This window comes from Mesoplodon mirus (assembly GCF_964341445.2).
Source record: "Mesoplodon mirus genome assembly, chromosome: 19".
NCBI lineage: Eukaryota > Metazoa > Chordata > Mammalia > Artiodactyla > Ziphiidae > Mesoplodon > Mesoplodon mirus.
The window spans coordinates 29,219,462-29,241,093 of record NC_138995.1 but is presented as its reverse complement, the minus strand read 5'-3'; the positions used below and the strand labels follow the sequence as shown (position 1 = coordinate 29,241,093).

At 57.6% G+C, this 21,632-nt stretch overlaps 4 protein-coding genes and 1 long non-coding RNA gene across 5 annotated transcripts; 1 reads left to right on the top strand and 4 right to left on the bottom strand.

The window, feature by feature from the left end:
- Positions 1–1,124: 1,124 nt before the first annotated feature.
- On the bottom strand, positions 1,125–3,569 carry LOC309795421 (metallothionein-1E-like). Its single transcript, XM_082607742.1, has 3 exons — positions 2,702–3,569; positions 2,061–2,126; positions 1,125–1,355 (listed from the first exon to the last, which is right to left on the bottom strand). The coding sequence occupies exons 1-3, from the start codon at positions 2,727–2,729 to the stop codon at positions 1,264–1,266; spliced, it is 186 nt and encodes a 61-aa protein (XP_082463868.1). The 5' UTR covers positions 2,730–3,569; the 3' UTR covers positions 1,125–1,263.
- A 2,887-nt stretch (positions 3,570–6,456) lies between these two features.
- On the bottom strand, positions 6,457–8,171 carry LOC309795422 (metallothionein-1E-like). The gene is made up of 3 exons (XM_082607743.1): positions 8,034–8,171; positions 7,393–7,458; positions 6,457–6,687 (listed from the first exon to the last, which is right to left on the bottom strand). The coding sequence occupies exons 1-3, from the start codon at positions 8,059–8,061 to the stop codon at positions 6,596–6,598; spliced, it is 186 nt and encodes a 61-aa protein (XP_082463869.1). The 5' UTR covers positions 8,062–8,171; the 3' UTR covers positions 6,457–6,595.
- A 3,628-nt stretch (positions 8,172–11,799) lies between these two features.
- LOC309795424 (metallothionein-1E-like) lies at positions 11,800–13,405 on the bottom strand. The gene is made up of 3 exons (XM_082607745.1): positions 13,377–13,405; positions 12,736–12,801; positions 11,800–12,030 (listed from the first exon to the last, which is right to left on the bottom strand). Exons 1-3 carry the CDS (start codon positions 13,402–13,404, stop codon positions 11,939–11,941), a joined length of 186 nt encoding a protein of 61 aa, XP_082463871.1. The 5' UTR covers position 13,405; the 3' UTR covers positions 11,800–11,938.
- Positions 13,406–17,143: 3,738 nt separating this feature from the next.
- On the bottom strand, positions 17,144–18,994 carry LOC309795420 (metallothionein-1E). Its single transcript, XM_082607741.1, has 3 exons — positions 18,859–18,994; positions 18,080–18,145; positions 17,144–17,374 (listed from the first exon to the last, which is right to left on the bottom strand). The coding sequence occupies exons 1-3, from the start codon at positions 18,884–18,886 to the stop codon at positions 17,283–17,285; spliced, it is 186 nt and encodes a 61-aa protein (XP_082463867.1). The 5' UTR covers positions 18,887–18,994; the 3' UTR covers positions 17,144–17,282.
- A 120-nt stretch (positions 18,995–19,114) lies between these two features.
- Positions 19,115–21,230, top strand: LOC309795427. The gene is made up of 3 exons (XR_014292256.1): positions 19,115–19,980; positions 20,437–20,590; positions 20,706–21,230. It is a non-coding gene; the product is annotated as an uncharacterized lncRNA (long non-coding RNA).
- The last annotated feature ends 402 nt before the right edge of the window (positions 21,231–21,632 follow it).

Genomic DNA, 21,632 nt, shown 5'->3' with positions numbered 1-21,632 from the left:
CTGACTTCTGAGCCACGTGTCTCCTCTTTCTCTCCGAGTGCCCATCAACTAGGAGTTCCCTCCCCAGACCGCCAGGGGGCGCAACACCTGAACTATATTTCCTGTTCCCTCAGCACAGGCTTCTTGCTCATAAACACCAGCAGGCCCTCCGCACTGCAGCACCACCATCACTCTGCGGAGGAACACATGAAGTCCTTCTTCTGAAAGCAAGTCTCAGGGAAACAGCTGGGAAATTCCCACCAAATTCAAATCGCTATCGGGGTGCCAAGTAGCCACGGGCTGCACTTGAGGGAAGGGAAGATGTCAGCCTGATCTAGGGAGGAACTTGCGAAGGTTCAGAGCCAAGGCCCTGCAGGGAGCTGTCACGGGTGGCGAGTGTCCTGTCAGTAGCCCTGGGCAAGCCAAGACTGATGTTCCCTGTGGGGAGGCAGGGGGCAGAGCTGCTCCAGGCGTGTGTGGTCCGCACAGTGGGGCGTCTGTGACGCGTTCCCAGGACTCGGGCAGGACTTACTCAATGTAAGTGCAGCATATGAAAGCGTCCAGCTTTCAGAATTGCTCCTCCACGTCTGAAGGTGATTTGACGTGTTGAAGGGAAAAATGGGTGTCACATATACTGTCCTTTTCTATTTCATCTTAGCGATTCTTTTTACTGACCAGGGTTAAAACGGTGGCAGAAAATACAAATAGGTCTTTCCAGGGTGTTTTAGATGCCAGTCGCGTGTAGAAGTCAAACAAGAGGGGTGTGGGATTCCATCCCCTCTGGGTACTTTTCCAGGCTCTCATCACCGAGCACTGAGTTTGGCAGGGGCCCCCAGAGAAGGAAAATGAGAAATGGACAACGTTCTCTGCAATCCATACTCGTAAGGGGAATAGAGGGAGTGTGTCCTCTGTGTGTCCAGTGCCCTATGTCATCTGGCGAGGCTTTCATTTGGAGCTGAGAAACTGAAGCTCAACTTAACCTAAGGGGCTAAGACGCTCCGTGGGCGTGGGTTTTGGCGGGTGGGGGGGGGGTACTCTTTGGTCCAGAGCCGAGGTCTCTGCACGTCCAGTCCAGTTCCCCACGCCAGCCCTGATGGGCACGGCGTCCCTTTGCCCAAGACAGACAAAGGAAGACAGAGCCAGAATAAAGTCAACAACTTTTATTACAACTCACATATTTCATAGAAAAAGGAATGTAGCGTCAGGTCCGCTTGTATGAAAAACGGTAAAATGCAGGTTTGTCCTGGCTGCTCTGTTGACACCTGGGGCAGGCTCTCCGCGACATCAGGCACAGCAGCTGCACTTGTCCGAGGCCCCTTTGCAGACGCAGCCCTGGGCACACTTGGCGCAGCCCACGGGGCAGCAGGAGCAGCAGCCTGGGGAGGCAAGGGCAGCGTGCAGTCGGACCACGCGTCGTCCGCAACCACCCTTCCCAACACCAGGCCTGGCCCAGCCGCCCTCAGGCCCAGACCCTGAGTTTACGACGGTGTCCTCTGTCCTGAGATAATTGCTCTCAGGCACTAGGTTCAGGTTGCCTGCCCCATCTGTGCCCAGGACAGGGCACAGCGCCTTGGAGAGACACTGAGCAGGGCCTCTGGGGACAAGACAAAGCCAGCCCCCAGCACCACCAGTGATGTGAGCCAAGTCCTCAGGATCAAAGTGGAGGCAAAGCCCTCACAGAGCAGCTCCCGCTCGGGATAGGGAGGCTCTGGGCTGCTTCGACAGGAAGGGGCTGCACCAGGTCCGAGAAGCCACACAGGGTCACTCGTTCATGTCCCTACAGTGCTTCAGTCCCTGGGAGGATTCAGAAGCGTGACTCAGGAGGGAGGAGGACTAGTTCTAGTGACAGGTCTGAGGTTGTTGGTTGGTGACCCGTCTGGGCCTCAGTCTCCCTGTTCTCTAGTGCGCGCCTGGGTCTCGGTCATGTCGAAGGTGATTCCAGCTCTGATTGGGAATCCCTTCCTGGTGAGGGGGGTGCCGGGGAGTTTGGTCACTGTCCTGCTCCTGCCTGCTGAGCTCTGGGCTCCCTCCTCGCACTCAGCCCACACCCCGCATTGCCAGAGAAGGCCCCGCACACTCACTCTTCTTGCAGGAGGTGCATCTGCAGGCCTTGCAGGTGCAGGAGCCAGCGCAGCTGCAGGAGCCGCCTGCCAGGAAGGGAAAGGCCAGCAGTGAGCGGGGAGAGGGATGCAGGAGCTACAGCAGACGGTCAGCCATGCCTCCCTGAGCCCTCCTCCTCCGTCAGGACGCAGCCCTGGGAGCTCGTGTCCACTCAGGCGGATAGAGAAGCCCCCGCTCGTCTCTTCTGGTCCAAGGAGAGTAGGTCCCCTCCTGATGGGACTCCACAGGGAAGGTCCCAGGCTCCAGACCCAGCCCAGGCTGACTGGGGCTGGGGGCCAGGGCCCATGGCCTGAACCCCAAAGAGGCAGTGTCCCCTCCTCCCATCCCGTCCTGGCAGCTCCGAGGCCTCCTCCAAACACTGGGTCCCGGTCTAGCAATCCCCTGACCAGCTGGGTGACCTCAAGAAGGACAGCCTGGAGCCTCCGTGCCCTCAGTGTCAACAGAGAGGCAAAGGGAGACTGACATGCTCCCAGGGGCCTGGCTACCAAGAAAGCCCCGGACCCGTGACAGGAGTCCTCCTGAGCTCAAACTCAAAACCCTCCCTTGTCGTCCTGTGCCTGGGAAGGGGGCATCCTAAGGCTCAAAGCCAGGGCTCCCTTACCAGTGGGGCAGGAGCACTTGGGGTCCATCTGGAGGAGAAGTGAGGCCCGAGGTGCAAAGCAAGGGGCGAAGCGGCTGCACGGGTCCGGTGGGGGCCGTGTGGGAGCGAGGAGCCCGGGGGCTCAGTTATAGGCCGAGGAGGCGGCCCGGGCGCAGAGGCCCCGCCCCCGCCTTGCACGCGCCCCGCGGATCCGCGCCCGCGCCCGCGCCGTCCGCAGCGGCCTCAGCGCCCTGGGCCGGGCTGTGAGCAACAGGCGGGGCCGAGCGCACGATTCCACTTCGGTGCCGGCTGGAGCGGAGGAACCGGGTGCCGTGCGGTAAGCGGTGTCCCAGCCCCCTGGCCGCCCCTTCCCAATGTGCCCGACGGGAGCAGCCACCCTGTTGGCGGGTTGTGCAGGAATCCAGCTCCCGCGTCCTCCGGTCTTCCCCGCCCCGGGCCCCGCGCCGCCGGCCTGCGGGTCGCCGTTTCCTGCAGCCTGAGAACAGCCCCCGCCTCCCGCTCGTGTCCCTGGCTTGGCTGGAGCCGGGGAGCGGTGTCAGAGACGGCAGGCGGATGTGACCCTCACCACCGTTTCGCCCAGCCCATGTGTCCCCAGGCGTTGCCAGCCCCGGTCCCCACCACGGTCCTTTGGAAGCATGTTTCCGGTACCGTCTCCTGAAACCGCAGCGCGGTGAACATTGCCTTCAGCCGCTAGTCCTCCTCACTTGTGTCTTCCTTTCCTGGAGGGATCATGGCTCATTTCCGCGGGGGCTTCTTTGCCTCAACTTTCCAGGGGGGCTCCTCACTGTAGCCGGTCCACCCCACGCCAGGGTGGAGGTTCCCTAATCATGGGATGCTCCCCAGGGACGGCGTCATTGTAGGTGATAGGCAGACCTGACGTTAAATAACAAAGCGAGACAAGTGGATAGTTCCCTTTGACTCACCGTGGAGTCCAGGCCAAGCCTTGTTAATCACTTTTGCTCTTTGAACTGTCACACCAACCGGGAAGGGAGATCCTAGCCAGGAGCCCGTTTCCCAAAGGCCAAACTACCTACAGTACAAGGAGGCTCCGGAGGCAGGCACACGGTGCTGGGGAGTGGTGCCCTGCTTCTGGGCTTTTGTCGCTTCGCAGCTGAGAGAGGGAGTCAGTGAGAAAGCTCCCCTTTGGCCCAGAGCTGTGTCCTCAGTCCGTCTCTACCATGTCCAGCTCAATCCTGGGGGCGACCAGAGTGACAGAATAGGAATGTATTTATGACTTTGTGGCTACCTTCTGACTGTCTCCTTCAGTAGTGTTCAAGAGGTTTCTTTTGGTATAACATATTTCGGAAAATCGCTGAAAAGAAAGTGGTAAGGAAATCCGGATGCAGGTGACAGCAGAAATGGCAGGATCCTTCTGTATGTGTTAGGAGGACAGCGACTGTGTGACTCACGGCTTTCTACCTGTAGTGTCAACGGCTCTTTGCGGGAAGGCAGGATAACCCTCTCAGGGGAACTGGTCCCAGGCTCACAGGGTTGATGAGGACGGCCCAGAGCACAGAGCTAAACACACCATCCTTGCTTGCGTGTCTGGAAGGAGGACAATGTCTCCTAGGCTAATGACAACACATAAATAAAGAGATAAATAAATGAATCGGTGATACGATGGATTACTCACTGAGTGCCCAGTAGGTTCTGACCTTCTTTGCGTGTATTCAATTCTGTAATCCCGAGAGCCAGACACTATTATTTTGCCCTTTAGAGCAGAGGAGACTGAGCCAGAGAGAGGTTATGTCACAGGGCTATATGTGACACAGATGGGACTGGCCCTCCTGCAGGCTGACTGCAGCCCCCCGCCCAACCGGACACCATGTCATCCCATGAAAGGTGAGAACACGGAACACCTGGCACAGAGGCAGCAGTGGGAAAGCCCTGAGCTGGCAGTCAGAGCCCTCTGCACAGCTCTGTGACCTCTCTGGGCTTCAGCCTCCCACCTGTGCAGCCAGGAGCACAGCTGGACTGTCTCCGAAGACCCTTGCAGCCCTGAAAAAGGAGAGGCCGGATTCAGCCTCCAGTGATGTCATAACCGGCACCCTGTGGCCGGGAGGTGAGACAGCTGTAGTGTAGGCGTAGTCCTCTGAGTATAGGCTGTGTGCCCTTGGGTAGGTTGCTTAACCTCTCTGCAATTGGCACCATCACTCCAGACCTTGCAGGTTCACTGAGTCTGTGCAAATGCGGTGGCGGTGCCTCGTTCCATGGGGCTTGTTGGAGAACATCCCCACGCCCTCTGGCACTGGATAAGCAAGGTTCCTATCCATCTGTGCCCTCACCATGAGCTTGCTTGCAAACCAGGGAGCCTTTCTCCAGGAGCTTGTTGGGAGCTCAAGGATTCTCTGTGCACAAATGTCAGTGTGGAGAGAGCGATCATAAAGGACACCTGTCGGGAAGCCCGAGCAAGGAGCCAGGCCACTATCTGGCTTATTCCCCCTCATTGAAATTAATCTTTTTTATCGAAAGGAGGAAATGAAATCTCAGAGAGTATCAGTGACTTGCCAGGTCAGGAAGTGGCATGCTGGCTGTGAACCCGAGTGCCTGACACCAACACCCACGCACGCAGAACGGGCCGGCTCCTGAAATGCCCCCCTTCACACAGGGCACCTGTGGGCAATCTTGCTCCTGACTTCTGAGCCACGTGTCTCCTCTTTCTCTCCGAGTGCCCATCAACTAGGAGTTCCCTCCCCAGACCGCCAGGGGGCGCAACACCTGAACTATATTTCCTGTTCCCTCAGCACAGGCTTCTTGCTCATAAACACCAGCAGGCCCTCCGCACTGCAGCACCACCATCACTCTGCGGAGGAACACATGAAGTCCTTCTTCTGAAAGCAAGTCTCAGGGAAACAGCTGGGAAATTCCCACCAAATTCAAATCGCTATCGGGGTGTCAAGTAGCCACGGGCTGCATCTGAGGGAAGGGAAGATGTCAGCCTGATCTAGGGAGGAACTTGCGAAGGTTCAGAGCCAAGGCCCTGCAGGGAGCTGTCACGGGTGGCGAGTGTCCTGTCAGTAGCCCTGGGCAAGCCAAGACTGATGTTCCCTGTGGGGAGGCAGGGGGCAGAGCTGCTCCAGGCGTGTGTGGTCCGCACAGTGGGGCGTCTGTGACGCGTTCCCAGGACTCGGGCAGGACTTACTCAATGTAAGTGCAGCATATGAAAGCGTCCAGCTTTCAGAATTGCTCCTCCACGTCTGAAGGTGATTTGACGTGTTGAAGGGAAAAATGGGTGTCACATATAGTGTCCTTTTCTATTTTATCTTAGCGATTCTTTTTACTGACCAGGGTTAAAACGGTGGCAGAAAATACAAATAGGTCTTTCCAGGGTGTTTTAGACGCCAGTCGCGTGTAGAAGTCAAACAAGAGGGGTGTGGGATTCCATCCCCTCTGGGTACTTTTCCAGGCTCTCATCACCGAGCACTGAGTTTGGCAGGGGCCCCCAGAGAAGGAAAATGAGAAATGGACAACGTTCTCTGCAATCCATACTCGTAAGGGGAATAGAGGGAGTGTGTCCTCTGTGTGTCCAGTGCCCTATGTCATCTGGCGAGGCTTTCATTTGGAGCTGAGAAACTGAAGCTCAACTTAACCTAAGGGGCTAAGACGCTCCGTGGGCGTGGGTTTTGGCGGGTGGGGGGGGGGTACTCTTTGGTCCAGAGCCGAGGTCTCTGCACGTCCAGTCCAGTTCCCCACGCCAGCCCTGATGGGCACGGCGTCCCTTTGCCCAAGACAGACAAAGGAAGACAGAGCCAGAATAAAGTCAACAACTTTTATTACAACTCACATATTTCATAGAAAAAGGAATGTAGCGTCAGGTCCGCTTGTATGAAAAACGGTAAAATGCAGGTTTGTCCTGGCTGCTCTGTTGACACCTGGGGCAGGCTCTCCGCGACATCAGGCACAGCAGCTGCACTTGTCCGAGGCCCCTTTGCAGACGCAGCCCTGGGCACACTTGGCGCAGCCCACGGGGCAGCAGGAGCAGCAGCCTGGGGAGGCAAGGGCAGCGTGCAGTCGGACCACGCGTCGTCCGCAACCACCCTTCCCAACACCAGGCCTGGCCCAGCCGCCCTCAGGCCCAGACCCTGAGTTTACGACGGTGTCCTCTGTCCTGAGATAATTGCTCTCAGGCACTAGGTTCAGGTTGCCTGCCCCATCTGTGCCCAGGACAGGGCACAGCGCCTTGGAGAGACACTGAGCAGGGCCTCTGGGGACAAGACAAAGCCAGCCCCCAGCACCACCAGTGATGTGAGCCAAGTCCTCAGGATCAAAGTGGAGGCAAAGCCCTCACAGAGCAGCTCCCGCTCGGGATAGGGAGGCTCTGGGCTGCTTCGACAGGAAGGGGCTGCACCAGGTCCGAGAAGCCACACAGGGTCACTCGTTCATGTCCCTACAGTGCTTCAGTCCCTGGGAGGATTCAGAAGCGTGACTCAGGAGGGAGGAGGACTAGTTCTAGTGACAGGTCTGAGGTTGTTGGTTGGTGACCCGTCTGGGCCTCAGTCTCCCTGTTCTCTAGTGCGCGCCTGGGTCTCGGTCATGTCGAAGGTGATTCCAGCTCTGATTGGGAATCCCTTCCTGGTGAGGGGGGTGCCGGGGAGTTTGGTCACTGTCCTGCTCCTGCCTGCTGAGCTCTGGGCTCCCTCCTCGCACTCAGCCCACACCCCGCATTGCCAGAGAAGGCCCCGCACACTCACTCTTCTTGCAGGAGGTGCATCTGCAGGCCTTGCAGGTGCAGGAGCCAGCGCAGCTGCAGGAGCCGCCTGCCAGGAAGGGAAAGGCCAGCAGTGAGCGGGGAGAGGGATGCAGGAGCTACAGCAGACGGTCAGCCATGCCTCCCTGAGCCCTCCTCCTCCGTCAGGACGCAGCCCTGGGAGCTCGTGTCCACTCAGGCGGATAGAGAAGCCCCCGCTCGTCTCTTCTGGTCCAAGGAGAGTAGGTCCCCTCCTGATGGGACTCCACAGGGAAGGTCCCAGGCTCCAGACCCAGCCCAGGCTGACTGGGGCTGGGGGCCAGGGCCCATGGCCTGAACCCCAAAGAGGCAGTGTCCCCTCCTCCCATCCCGTCCTGGCAGCTCCGAGGCCTCCTCCAAACACTGGGTCCCGGTCTAGCAATCCCCTGACCAGCTGGGTGACCTCAAGAAGGACAGCCTGGAGCCTCCGTGCCCTCAGTGTCAACAGAGAGGCAAAGGGAGACTGACATGCTCCCAGGGGCCTGGCTACCAAGAAAGCCCCGGACCCGTGACAGGAGTCCTCCTGAGCTCAAACTCAAAACCCTCCCTTGTCGTCCTGTGCCTGGGAAGGGGGCATCCTAAGGCTCAAAGCCAGGGCTCCCTTACCAGTGGGGCAGGAGCACTTGGGGTCCATCTGGAGGAGAAGTGAGGCCCGAGGTGCAAAGCAAGGGGCGAAGCGGCTGCACGGGTCCGGTGGGGGCCGTGTGGGAGCGAGGAGCCCGGGGGCTCAGTTATAGGCCGAGGAGGCGGCCCGGGCGCAGAGGCCCCGCCCCCGCCTTGCACGCGCCCCGCGGATCCGCGCCCGCGCCCGCGCCCGCGCCCGCGCCGTCCGCAGCGGCCTCAGCGCCCTGGGCCGGGCTGTGAGCAACAGGCGGGGCCGAGCGCACGATTCCACTTCGGTGCCGGCTGGAGCGGAGGAACCGGGTGCCGTGCGGTAAGCGGTGTCCCAGCCCCCTGGCCGCCCCTTCCCAATGTGCCCGACGGGAGCAGCCACCCTGTTGGCGGGTTGTGCAGGAATCCAGCTCCCGCGTCCTCCGGTCTTCCCCGCCCCGGGCCCCGCGCCGCCGGCCTGCGGGTCGCCGTTTCCTGCAGCCTGAGAACAGCCCCCGCCTCCCGCTCGTGTCCCTGGCTTGGCTGGAGCCGGGGAGCGGTGTCAGAGACGGCAGGCGGATGTGACCCTCACCACCGTTTCGCCCAGCCCATGTGTCCCCAGGCGTTGCCAGCCCCGGTCCCCACCACGGTCCTTTGGAAGCATGTTTCCGGTACCGTCTCCTGAAACCGCAGCGCGGTGAACATGGCCTTCAGCCGCTAGTCCTCCTCACTTGTGTCTTCCTTTCCTGGAGGGATCATGGCTCATTTCCGCGGGGGCTTCTTTGCCTCAACTTTCCAGGGGGGCTCCTCACTGTAGCCGGTCCACCCCACGCCAGGGTGGAGGTTCCCTAATCATGGGATGCTCCCCAGGGACGGCGTCATTGTAGGTGATAGGCAGACCTGGCGTTAAATAACAAAGCGAGACAAGTGGATAGTTCCCTTTGACTCACCGTGGAGTCCAGGCCAAGCCTTGTTAATCACTTTTGCTCTTTGAACTGTCACACCAACCGGGAAGGGAGATCCTAGCCAGGAGCCCGTTTCCCAAAGGCCAAACTACCTACAGTACAAGGAGGCTCCGGAGGCAGGCACACGGTGCTGGGGAGTGGTGCCCTGCTTCTGGGCTTTTGTCGCTTCGCAGCTGAGAGAGGGAGTCAGTGAGAAAGCTCCCCTTTGGCCCAGAGCTGTGTCCTCAGTCCGTCTCTACCATGTCCAGCTCAATCCTGGGGGCGACCAGAGTGACAGAATAGGAATGTATTTATGACTTTGTGGCTACCTTCTGACTGTCTCCTTCAGTAGTGTTCAAGAGGTTTCTTTTGGTATAACATATTTCGGAAAATCGCTGAAAAGAAAATGGTAAGGAAATCCGGATGCAGGTGACAGCAGAAATGGCAGGATCCTTCTGTATGTGTCAGGAGGACAGCGACTGTGTGACTCACGGCTTTCTACCTGTAGTGTCAACGGCTCTTTGCGGGAAGGCAGGATAACCCTCTCAGGGGAACTGGTCCCAGGCTCACAGGGTTGATGAGGACGGCCCAGAGCACAGAGCTAAACACACCATCCTTGCTTGCGTGTCTGGAAGGAGGACAATGTCTCCTAGGCTAATGACAACACATAAATAAAGAGATAAATAAATGAATCGGTGATACGATGGATTACTCACTGAGTGCCCAGTAGGTTCTGACCTTCTTTGCGTGTATTCAATTCTGTAATCCCGAGAGCCAGACACTATTATTTTGCCCTTTAGAGCAGAGGAGACTGAGCCAGAGAGAGGTTATGTCACAGGGCTATATGTGACACAGATGGGACTGGCCCTCCTGCAGGCTGACTGCAGCCCCCCGCCCAACCGGACACCATGTCATCCCATGAAAGGTGAGAACACGGAACACCTGGCACAGAGGCAGCAGTGGGAAAGCCCTGAGCTGGCAGTCAGAGCCCTCTGCACAGCTCTGTGACCTCTCTGGGCTTCAGCCTCCCACCTGTGCAGCCAGGAGCACAGCTGGACTGTCTCCGAAGACCCTTGCAGCCCTGAAAAAGGAGAGGCCGGATTCAGCCTCCAGTGATGTCATAACCGGCACCCTGTGGCCGGGAGGTGAGACAGCTGTAGTGTAGGCGTAGTCCTCTGAGTATAGGCTGTGTGCCCTTGGGTAGGTTGCTTAACCTCTCTGCAATTGGCACCATCACTCCAGACCTTGCAGGTTCACTGAGTCTGTGCAAATGCGGTGGCGGTGCCTCGTTCCATGGGGCTTGTTGGAGAACATCCCCACGCCCTCTGGCACTGGATAAGCAAGGTTCCTATCCATCTGTGCCCTCACCATGAGCTTGCTTGCAAACCAGGGAGCCTTTCTCCAGGAGCTTGTTGGGAGCTCAAGGATTCTCTGTGCACAAATGTCAGTGTGGAGAGAGCGATCATAAAGGACACCTGTCGGGAAGCCCGAGCAAGGAGCCAGGCCACTATCTGGCTTATTCCCCCTCACTGAAATTAATCTTTTTTATCGAAAGGAGGAAATGAAATCTCAGAGAGTATCAGTGACTTGCCAGGTCAGGAAGTGGCATGCTGGCTGTGAACCCGAGTGCCTGACACCAACACCCACGCACGCAGAACGGGCCGGCTCCTGAAATGCCCCCCTTCACACAGGGCACCTGTGGGCAATCTTGCTCCTGACTTCTGAGCCACGTGTCTCCTCTTTCTCTCCGAGTGCCCATCAACTAGGAGTTCCCTCCCCAGACCGCCAGGGGGCGCAACACCTGAACTATATTTCCTGTTCCCTCAGCACAGGCTTCTTGCTCATAAACCCCAGCAGGCCCTCCGCACTGCAGCACCACCATCACTCTGCGGAGGAACACATGAAGTCCTTCTTCTGAAAGCAAGTCTCAGGGAAACAGCTGGGAAATTCCCACCAAATTCAAATCGCTATCGGGGTGCCAAGTAGCCACGGGCTGCATCTGAGGGAAGGGAAGATGTCAGCCTGATCTAGGGAGGAACTTGCGAAGGTTCAGAGCCAAGGCCCTGCAGGGAGCTGTCACGGGTGGCGAGTGTCCTGTCAGTAGCCCTGGGCAAGCCAAGACTGATGTTCCCTGTGGGGAGGCAGGGGGCAGAGCTGCTCCAGGCGTGTGTGGTCCGCACAGTGGGGCGTCTGTGACGCGTTCCCAGGACTCGGGCAGGACTTACTCAATGTAAGTGCAGCATGTGAAAGCGTCCAGCTTTCAGAATTGCTCCTCCACGTCTGAAGGTGATTTGACGTGTTGAAGGGAAAAATGGGTGTCACATATAGTGTCCTTTTCTATTTTATCTTAGCGATTCTTTTTACTGACCAGGGTTAAAACGGTGGCAGAAAATACAAATAGGTCTTTCCAGGGTGTTTTAGACGCCAGTCGCGTGTAGAAGTCAAACAAGAGGGGTGTGGGATTCCATCCCCTCTGGGTACTTTTCCAGGCTCTCATCACCGAGCACTGAGTTTGGCAGGGGCCCCCAGAGAAGGAAAATGAGAAATGGACAACGTTCTCTGCAATCCATACTCGTAAGGGGAATAGAGGGAGTGTGTCCTCTGTGTGTCCAGTGCCCTATGTCATCTGGCGAGGCTTTCATTTGGAGCTGAGAAACTGAAGCTCAACTTAACCTAAGGGGCTAAGACGCTCCGTGGGCGTGGGTTTTGGCGGGTGGGGGGGGGTACTCTTTGGTCCAGAGCCGAGGTCTCTGCACGTCCAGTCCAGTTCCCCACGCCAGCCCTGATGGGCACGGCGTCCCTTTGCCCAAGACAGACAAAGGAAGACAGAGCCAGAATAAAGTCAACAACTTTTATTACAACTCACATATTTCATAGAAAAAGGAATGTAGCGTCAGGTCCGCTTGTATGAAAAACGGTAAAATGCAGGTTTGTCCTGGCTGCTCTGTTGACACCTGGGGCAGGCTCTCCGCGACATCAGGCACAGCAGCTGCACTTGTCCGAGGCCCCTTTGCAGACGCAGCCCTGGGCACACTTGGCGCAGCCCACGGGGCAGCAGGAGCAGCAGCCTGGGGAGGCAAGGGCAGCGTGCAGTCGGACCACGCGTCGTCCGCAACCACCCTTCCCAACACCAGGCCTGGCCCAGCCGCCCTCAGGCCCAGACCCTGAGTTTACGACGGTGTCCTCTGTCCTGAGATAATTGCTCTCAGGCACTAGGTTCAGGTTGCCTGCCCCATCTGTGCCCAGGACAGGGCACAGCGCCTTGGAGAGACACTGAGCAGGGCCTCTGGGGACAAGACAAAGCCAGCCCCCAGCACCACCAGTGATGTGAGCCAAGTCCTCAGGATCAAAGTGGAGGCAAAGCCCTCACAGAGCAGCTCCCGCTCGGGATAGGGAGGCTCTGGGCTGCTTCGACAGGAAGGGGCTGCACCAGGTCCGAGAAGCCACACAGGGTCACTCGTTCATGTCCCTACAGTGCTTCAGTCCCTGGGAGGATTCAGAAGCGTGACTCAGGAGGGAGGAGGACTAGTTCTAGTGACAGGTCTGAGGTTGTTGGTTGGTGACCCGTCTGGGCCTCAGTCTCCCTGTTCTCTAGTGCGCGCCTGGGTCTCGGTCATGTCGAAGGTGATTCCAGCTCTGATTGGGAATCCCTTCCTGGTGAGGGGGGTGCCGGGGAGTTTGGTCACTGTCCTGCTCCTGCCTGCTGAGCTCTGGGCTCCCTCCTCGCACTCAGCCCACACCCCGCATTGCCAGAGAAGGCCCCGCACACTCACTCTTCTTGCAGGAGGTGCATCTGCAGGCCTTGCAGGTGCAGGAGCCAGCGCAGCTGCAGGAGCCGCCTGCCAGGAAGGGAAAGGCCAGCAGTGAGCGGGGAGAGGGATGCAGGAGCTACAGCAGACGGTCAGCCATGCCTCCCTGAGCCCTCCTCCTCCGTCAGGACGCAGCCCTGGGAGCTCGTGTCCACTCAGGCGGATAGAGAAGCCCCCGCTCGTCTCTTCTGGTCCAAGGAGAGTAGGTCCCCTCCTGATGGGACTCCACAGGGAAGGTCCCAGGCTCCAGACCCAGCCCAGGCTGACTGGGGCTGGGGGCCAGGGCCCATGGCCTGAACCCCAAAGAGGCAGTGTCCCCTCCTCCCATCCCGTCCTGGCAGCTCCGAGGCCTCCTCCAAACACTGGGTCCCGGTCTAGCAATCCCCTGACCAGCTGGGTGACCTCAAGAAGGACAGCCTGGAGCCTCCGTGCCCTCAGTGTCAACAGAGAGGCAAAGGGAGACTGACATGCTCCCAGGGGCCTGGCTACCAAGAAAGCCCCGGACCCGTGACAGGAGTCCTCCTGAGCTCAAACTCAAAACCCTCCCTTGTCGTCCTGTGCCTGGGAAGGGGGCATCCTAAGGCTCAAAGCCAGGGCTCCCTTACCAGTGGGGCAGGAGCACTTGGGGTCCATCTGGAGGAAAAGTGAGGCCCGAGGTGCAAAGCAAGGGGCGAAGCGGCTGCACGGGTCCGGTGGGGGCCGTGTGGGAGCGAGGAGCCCGGGGGCTCAGTTATAGGCCGAGGAGGCGGCCCGGGCGCAGAGGCCCCGCCCCCGCCTTGCACGCGCCCCGCGGATCCGCGCCCGCGCCCGCGCCCGCGCCCGCGCCGTCCGCAGCGGCCTCAGCGCCCTGGGCCGGGCTGTGAGCAACAGGCGGGGCCGAGCGCACGATTCCACTTCGGTGCCGGCTGGAGCGGAGGAACCGGGTGCCGTGCGGTAAGCGGTGTCCCAGCCCCCTGGCCGCCCCTTCCCAATGTGCCCGACGGGAGCAGCCACCCTGTTGGCGGGTTGTGCAGGAATCCAGCTCCCGCGTCCTCCGGTCTTCCCCGCCCCGGGCCCCGCGCCGCCGGCCTGCGGGTCGCCGTTTCCTGCAGCCTGAGAACAGCCCCCGCCTCCCGCTCGTGTCCCTGGCTTGGCTGGAGCCGGGGAGCGGTGTCAGAGACGGCAGGCGGATGTGACCCTCACCACCGTTTCGCCCAGCCCATGTGTCCCCAGGCGTTGCCAGCCCCGGTCCCCACCACGGTCCTTTGGAAGCATGTTTCCGGTACCGTCTCCTGAAACCGCAGCGCGGTGAACATTGCCTTCAGCCGCTAGTCCTCCTCACTTGTGTCTTCCTTTCCTGGAGGGATCATGGCTCATTTCCGCGGGGGCTTCTTTGCCTCAACTTTCCAGGGGGGCTCCTCACTGTAGCCGGTCCACCCCACGCCAGGGTGGAGGTTCCCTAATCATGGGATGCTCCCCAGGGACGGCGTCATTGTAGGTGATAGGCAGACCTGGCGTTAAATAACAAAGCGAGACAAGTGGATAGTTCCCTTTGACTCACCGTGGAGTCCAGGCCAAGCCTTGTTAATCACTTTTGCTCTTTGAACTGTCACACCAACCGGGAAGGGAGATCCTAGCCAGGAGCCCGTTTCCCAAAGGCCAGACTACCTACAGTACAAGGAGGCTCCGGAGGCAGGCACACGGTGCTGGGGAGTGGTGCCCTGCTTCTGGGCTTTTGTCGCTTCGCAGCTGAGAGAGGGAGTCAGTGAGAAAGCTCCCCTTTGGCCCAGAGCTGTGTCCTCAGTCCGTCTCTACCATGTCCAGCTCAATCCTGGGGGCGACCAGAGTGACAGAATAGGAATGTATTTATGACTTTGTGGCTACCTTCTGACTGTCTCCTTCAGTAGTGTTCAAGAGGTTTCTTTTGGTATAACATATTTCGGAAAATCGCTGAAAAGAAAATGGTAAGGAAATCCGGATGCAGGTGACAGCAGAAATGGCAGGATCCTTCTGTATGTGTCAGGAGGACAGCGACTGTGTGACTCACGGCTTTCTACCTGTAGTGTCAACGGCTCTTTGCGGGAAGGCAGGATAACCCTCTCAGGGGAACTGGTCCCAGGCTCACAGGGTTGATGAGGACGGCCCAGAGCACAGAGCTAAACACACCATCCTTGCTTGCGTGTCTGGAAGGAGGACAATGTCTCCTAGGCTAATGACAACACATAAATAAAGAGATAAATAAATGAATCGGTGATACGATGGATTACTCACTGAGTGCCCAGTAGGTTCTGACCTTCTTTGCGTGTATTCAATTCTGTAATCCCGAGAGCCAGACACTATTATTTTGCCCTTTAGAGCAGAGGAGACTGAGCCAGAGAGAGGTTATGTCACAGGGCTATATGTGACACAGATGGGACTGGCCCTCCTGCAGGCTGACTGCAGCCCCCCGCCCAACCGGACACCATGTCATCCCATGAAAGGTGAGAACACGGAACACCTGGCACAGAGGCAGCAGTGGGAAAGCCCTGAGCTGGCAGTCAGAGCCCTCTGCACAGCTCTGTGACCTCTCTGGGCTTCAGCCTCCCACCTGTGCAGCCAGGAGCACAGCTGGACTGTCTCCGAAGACCCTTGCAGCCCTGAAAAAGGAGAGGCCGGATTCAGCCTCCAGTGATGTCATAACCGGCACCCTGTGGCCGGGAGGTGAGACAGCTGTAGTGTAGGCGTAGTCCTCTGAGTATAGGCTGTGTGCCCTTGGGTAGGTTGCTTAACCTCTCTGCAATTGGCACCATCACTCCAGACCTTGCAGGTTCACTGAGTCTGTGCAAATGCGGTGGCGGTGCCTCGTTCCATGGGGCTTGTTGGAGAACATCCCCACGCCCTCTGGCACTGGATAAGCAAGGTTCCTATCCATCTGTGCCCTCACCATGAGCTTGCTTGCAAACCAGGGAGCCTTTCTCCAGGAGCTTGTTGGGAGCTCAAGGATTCTCTGTGCACAAATGTCAGTGTGGAGAGAGCGATCATAAAGGACACCTGTCGGGAAGCCCGAGCAAGGAGCCAGGCCACTATCTGGCTTATTCCCCCTCACTGAAATTAATCTTTTTTATCGAAAGGAGGAAATGAAATCTCAGAGAGTATCAGTGACTTGCCAGGTCAGGAAGTGGCATGCTGGCTGTGAACCCGAGTGCCTGACACCAACACCCACGCACGCAGAACGGGCCGGCTCCTGAAATGCCCCCCTTCACACAGGGCACCTGTGGGCAATCTTGCTCCTGACTTCTGAGCCACGTGTCTCCTCTTTCTCTCCGAGTGCCCATCAACTAGGAGTTCCCTCCCCAGACCGCCAGGGGGCGCAACACCTGAACTATATTTCCTGTTCCCTCAGCACAGGCTTCTTGCTCATAAACACCAGCAGGCCCTCCGCACTGCAGCACCACCATCACTCTGCGGAGGAACACATGAAGTCCTTCTTCTGAAAGCAAGTCTCAGGGAAACAGCTGGGAAATTCCCACCAAATTCAAATCGCTATCGGGGTGTCAAGTAGCCACGGGCTGCATCTGAGGGAAGGGAAGATGTCAGCCTGATCTAGGGAGGAACTTGCGAAGGTTCAGAGCCAAGGCCCTGCAGGGAGCTGTCACGGGTGGCGAGTGTCCTGTCAGTAGCCCTGGGCAAGCCAAGACTGATGTTCCCTGTGGGGAGGCAGGGGGCAGAGCTGCTCCAGGCGTGTGTGGTCCGCACAGTGGGGCGTCTGTGACGCGTTCCCAGGACTCGGGCAGGACTTACTCAATGTAAGTGCAGCATATGAAAGCGTCCAGCTTTCAGAATTGCTCCTCCACGTCTGAAGGTGATTTGACGTGTTGAAGGGAAAAATGGGTGTCACATATAGTGTCCTTTTCTATTTCATCTTAGCGATTCTTTTTACTGACCAGGGTTAAAACGGTGGCAGAAAATACAAATAGGTCTTTCCAGGGTGTTTTAGACGCCAGTCGCGTGTAGAAGTCAAACAAGAGGGGTGTGGGATTCCATCCCCTCTGGGTACTTTTCCAGGCTCTCATCACCGAGCACTGAGTTTGGCAGGGGCCCCCAGAGAAGGAAAATGAGAAATGGACAACGTTCTCTGCAATCCATACTCGTAAGGGGAATAGAGGGAGTGTGTCCTCTGTGTGTCCAGTGCCCTATGTCATCTGGCGAGGCTTTCATTTGGAGCTGAGAAACTGAAGCTCAACTTAACCTAAGGGGCTAAGACGCTCCGTGGGCGTGGGTTTTGGCGGGTGGGGGGGGGGTACTCTTTGGTCCAGAGCCGAGGTCTCTGCACGTCCAGTCCAGTTCCCCACGCCAGCCCTGATGGGCACGGCGTCCCTTTGCCCAAGACAGACAAAGGAAGACAGAGCCAGAATAAAGTCAACAACTTTTATTACAACTCACATATTTCATAGAAAAAGGAATGTAGCGTCAGGTCCGCTTGTATGAAAAACGGTAAAATGCAGGTTTGTCCTGGCTGCTCTGTTGACACCTGGGGCAGGCTCTCCGCGACATCAGGCACAGCAGCTGCACTTGTCCGAGGCCCCTTTGCAGACGCAGCCCTGGGCACACTTGGCGCAGCCCACGGGGCAGCAGGAGCAGCAGCCTGGGGAGGCAAGGGCAGCGTGCAGTCGGACCACGCGTCGTCCGCAACCACCCTTCCCAACACCAGGCCTGGCCCAGCCGCCCTCAGGCCCAGACCCTGAGTTTACGACGGTGTCCTCTGTCCTGAGATAATTGCTCTCAGGCACTAGGTTCAGGTTGCCTGCCCCATCTGTGCCCGGGACAGGGCACAGCGCCTTGGAGAGACACTGAGCAGGGCCTCTGGGGACAAGACAAAGCCAGCCCCCAGCACCACCAGTGATGTGAGCCAAGTCCTCAGGATCAAAGTGGAGGCAAAGCCCTCACAGAGCAGCTCCCGCTCGGGATAGGGAGGCTCTGGGCTGCTTCGACAGGAAGGGGCTGCACCAGGTCCGAGAAGCCACACAGGGTCACTCGTTCATGTCCCTACAGTGCTTCAGTCCCTGGGAGGATTCAGAAGCGTGACTCAGGAGGGAGGAGGACTAGTTCTAGTGACAGGTCTGAGGTTGTTGGTTGGTGACCCGTCTGGGCCTCAGTCTCCCTGTTCTCTAGTGCGCGCCTGGGTCTCGGTCATGTCGAAGGTGATTCCAGCTCTGATTGGGAATCCCTTCCTGGTGAGGGGGGTGCCGGGGAGTTTGGTCACTGTCCTGCTCCTGCCTGCTGAGCTCTGGGCTCCCTCCTCGCACTCAGCCCACACCCCGCATTGCCAGAGAAGGCCCCGCACACTCACTCTTCTTGCAGGAGGTGCATCTGCAGGCCTTGCAGGTGCAGGAGCCAGCGCAGCTGCAGGAGCCGCCTGCCAGGAAGGGAAAGGCCAGCAGTGAGCGGGGAGAGGGATGCAGGAGCTACAGCAGACGGTCAGCCATGCCTCCCTGAGCCCTCCTCCTCCGTCAGGACGCAGCCCTGGGAGCTCGTGTCCACTCAGGCGGATAGAGAAGCCCCCGCTCGTCTCTTCTGGTCCAAGGAGAGTAGGTCCCCTCCTGATGGGACTCCACAGGGAAGGTCCCAGGCTCCAGACCCAGCCCAGGCTGACTGGGGCTGGGGGCCAGGGCCCATGGCGTGAACCCCAAAGAGGCAGTGTCCCCTCCTCCCGTCAAGTCCTGGCAGGTCCGAGGCCTCCTCCAAACCCTGGGTCTAGCAATTCCGTGACCTGCTGTGTGACCTCAACAAAGGCAGTCTTGAGCCTCTGTACTCCCCATTCAAAAATAGAGGCTGGAAATCTCTGGCGATCTAGTGGTTAGGGGACAGCGCTCTCACTTCCTCGTGTCTGGGTTCCGTCCCTGGTCAGGGAACTAAGCTCCCACAAGCTGAGTGGTACAGCCAAAAAACAACAACAAAAAAAATAGATTAAAAAAATGCTGTCGCTGCCCTGGCTGGGAAGAAAGCACTGGGTGAACCGCGGCCGTCCCCTTGTGCTCAAATTGAAACTTCTTCCTCATCTAACCCCAGGGACACTGTGTCCTGGGCTGAGAAGCGGGCATCCAAGGCCCAGAGCCAGGGGTTCCTTACCAGTGGGGCAGGAGCAGTTGGGGTCCATTTGGGGCCAAGGCGAGGCCGGGGGTCGAAAGCAAGCGGCCAAGAGGCCCGTGAGCTGGTGGGAGGCGTGTGGAGCCTAGGAGCCTGCTTGCAGTGTTTGTACCCAGAGGAGGCGGCCCGGGCGCAGAGGTCCCACCCCCTCCTTGCACCCGCCCCGCGGATCTGCTCCCGCCCCGCCCGCAGCGCCCGGGGCCCGGCTGTGAGCAACCCTTGGGGCCGAGACAGGATTCTCCCAGTGTACGTGGGTCCGCTCTGCGCACGGAGAGCCGTCTTTGGTGCCTGCTCGCCGGTAGGGACTGTTTGCCAGGAGGTGCGCGGTGTCCTAGCCTCCCTGTCCGCCCCTCCCGATTTTCCCTAGGGCGGCAGCCACCTTGTTCCGGGATTTTCCAGCAACCCAGCCTCTGTATCCTCGCTGTCTTCCCCACCACCGGCCCCCGCGCTGTTGTCTTCAGGTTCCCCCTTTCCGGAGCCCGTGTGCAACCCTAGTCTCGCGCTCCCGTCCCAGGCATGGCTGGATCCTGGGAGTTGTGTGCAGAGAGCGGCGGTGGATGTGACCTTCACCACCAATCCTCCGACTCCCTCTTCCCCCACCATTCCCTGTCCTGGTCCCCAGGCAGCGTTTCTCTAACGTTTCTCCGTAAGAGCACCGCGACCAACTCAGGCCTCTGCCTCCCATCCTTCCTTCTTTTCTGCACTACTGAATGGATGGATGGGCACACTTGTCCCTGTGCTCCTGGCCTAAACTTGGCAGGGGATTTCCTGATCCTAGCCAGTCCACCCTCCACCAGGATGGAGGTTCCCAAAGGATGAGATCCCACCCCGTGGAAGGGATCATTGTAAGTGATGGGCAGACCTGGCATTAAAGAGCAAAGCATGAAAAGTGGTTATTTCCCTTTCAGTATTCAGCAGTGGGAAGGGCACTGAGCAGGCAGTCACATCCCTCTGCATAGCTCTGTGACCTCTCCGGACTTTAGTCTCCCATCTCTGCAGCCAGAAGCACAACTAGACTGTCTGAAAGGACACTTCCAGCTCTGAATAATGATAGGCAGGACTCAGCCTTCAGTGACCTCCTAATCGGCGACCTTTGGCAAGGAGGTGAGACAGCCTTGCTATAGCTTCAGACCTCTGAATATGATCTGTGTGCCCTTAGGCAGGTTGCTGAAACTCTGGGTAGCTGGCGCAATCATTCCAGCCCCTGCAGGTTCACTGTGTTACTGGTTCAATATAGATCAAGTGATAGGAAGGGTGGGCATTGATTTTGTGTTTCTCCAAAGGGTGTGGCAGCATTTTATCCTAGGGGGGCTATTGCAGGGCATCCACACTCCCCCTGCCAGTGGATCAGTAAATTTGCAATCAAACCTTAACCTCCAGCCTCGAGTAATGCTTGCAAAACCATGAGCCTTTCCCCAAGAGCTTGTTGGAATTCAGCAAGATTGTGTCCCAGTAAAGTCACTGTGAACAGAAGCATCCTAATAGACAGAGTTTATTAAGCCCTAGTGAGGAGCTAGGCCACTCTCAATACCACACAGGGATATCATCTCCTTTTTATAGGACATGGAGACTTAGAGAGGTCGAGCGACTCATTTAGGATACGCGGCTGGTAAGTGCCACTGTGGTCTGTGAACCAAGACTGCCTGACACCAGCACCCATGCACCCAGCACAGGCTGGCTCCTGAAATCCCCTCTTCACACAGGACACCTGTGGGTGAGTGCGGTCCTGACACTTGGGCCACGTGACTCGTCTTTCTCTTTGACTTTCCATCAAATAGCAAATCCCTCCAGAAGTTGTCAGGAGGACCAGCTCTCGCCATTATTTACAGGTCACTCAGCGCCTCACTCCTTCCTAATAAATACCACCACCACGTTGTAAATGCAGAATCTGACACTACCCTGCACAGGCAGACATGAAGTCCTTCATCTGGAACCAATTTCCAGGTACTCTGCCTCTTGTTGGGAAATGGCTGGGCATTACCTACAAATTCCTAGTCACTTTGCTGGTTTCCAGTAGCCAAGGGCTGGATTTTGAAGGCAGCGTTCAGCCTGACCTAAAGGAACTTCCAAAGATTCAGAGCCAACTCACCGCAGGGAGCTCTCAGGGGTAGCAGGTGTCCTCTCACTGGCACAGGGCCAGCCGAGACGGATGTTCCCTGTGGGGATGGTGGGAAGAGCTACTTCAGGTGTGGGTGATCCACACAGTGGGGCGTTTGAAAGTGTTTTCCGTGTTCAACATACTCCTTTGATGAACTCATGGGTTTTTTTTTAATAATTGAAGTATGGCTGATTTACAATATTGTGTTAGTTTCAGGTGAACAAACATGTTTTTACTTTTTAAATTTTTCCTGTATTACTCTGATCCTCATACATTTATTCAAATTTATTGAATCAAAAATTGGGTTTTGTATTTTGTGTCCTTTGAAATTTTTCTTAGTAGTTCACTTAATTTTATTTTACCAAAGTTTAGGTTTGTGAAGTTAGAAAATAAAAACCACAGCTAGAAAATTCACACATCTTTCAGTGCAGGGAGTTTGAGACTTCCAGGTAGGGATTCAGGTAACTGGAGGTGTGATTCCAACTTCTTTAGAGTCTATGAAGCCTAAAATCTAGGAGGAAGTGAAGTTAGCCAGGGAAATCAGAGGATGGGAAATGAGGCATTGAGAAGTCACCAACCCTTGCCATGCCACGAACCCTTGCCATGAGAATGGAGGGGACCTTGTATCTGCTCAACACCCTTAGAGCATCTGGTCTAA

Excerpts from the sequence above, each read along its gene's own strand:
- LOC309795421 (XM_082607742.1), bottom strand. The coding sequence starts at position 2,729 with ATGGACCCCAAGTGCTCCTGCCCCACTG. Across the intron at positions 2,127-2,701 it reads CAAGTGCTCCTGCCCCACTG|GCGGCTCCTGCAGCTGCGCT; the intron begins GTAAGGGAGCCC and ends CCTTCCTGGCAG. Across the intron at positions 1,356-2,060 it reads ATGCACCTCCTGCAAGAAGA|GCTGCTGCTCCTGCTGCCCC; the intron begins GTGAGTGTGCGG and ends TTGCCTCCCCAG.
- LOC309795422 (XM_082607743.1), bottom strand. The coding sequence starts at position 8,061 with ATGGACCCCAAGTGCTCCTGCCCCACTG. Across the intron at positions 7,459-8,033 it reads CAAGTGCTCCTGCCCCACTG|GCGGCTCCTGCAGCTGCGCT; the intron begins GTAAGGGAGCCC and ends CCTTCCTGGCAG. Across the intron at positions 6,688-7,392 it reads ATGCACCTCCTGCAAGAAGA|GCTGCTGCTCCTGCTGCCCC; the intron begins GTGAGTGTGCGG and ends TTGCCTCCCCAG.
- LOC309795424 (XM_082607745.1), bottom strand. The coding sequence starts at position 13,404 with ATGGACCCCAAGTGCTCCTGCCCCACTG. Across the intron at positions 12,802-13,376 it reads CAAGTGCTCCTGCCCCACTG|GCGGCTCCTGCAGCTGCGCT; the intron begins GTAAGGGAGCCC and ends CCTTCCTGGCAG. Across the intron at positions 12,031-12,735 it reads ATGCACCTCCTGCAAGAAGA|GCTGCTGCTCCTGCTGCCCC; the intron begins GTGAGTGTGCGG and ends TTGCCTCCCCAG.
- LOC309795420 (XM_082607741.1), bottom strand. The coding sequence starts at position 18,886 with ATGGACCCCAACTGCTCCTGCCCCACTG. Across the intron at positions 18,146-18,858 it reads CAACTGCTCCTGCCCCACTG|GCGGCTCCTGCAGCTGCGCT; the intron begins GTAAGGAACCCC and ends CCTTCCTGGCAG. Across the intron at positions 17,375-18,079 it reads ATGCACCTCCTGCAAGAAGA|GCTGCTGCTCCTGCTGCCCC; the intron begins GTGAGTGTGCGG and ends TTGCCTCCCCAG.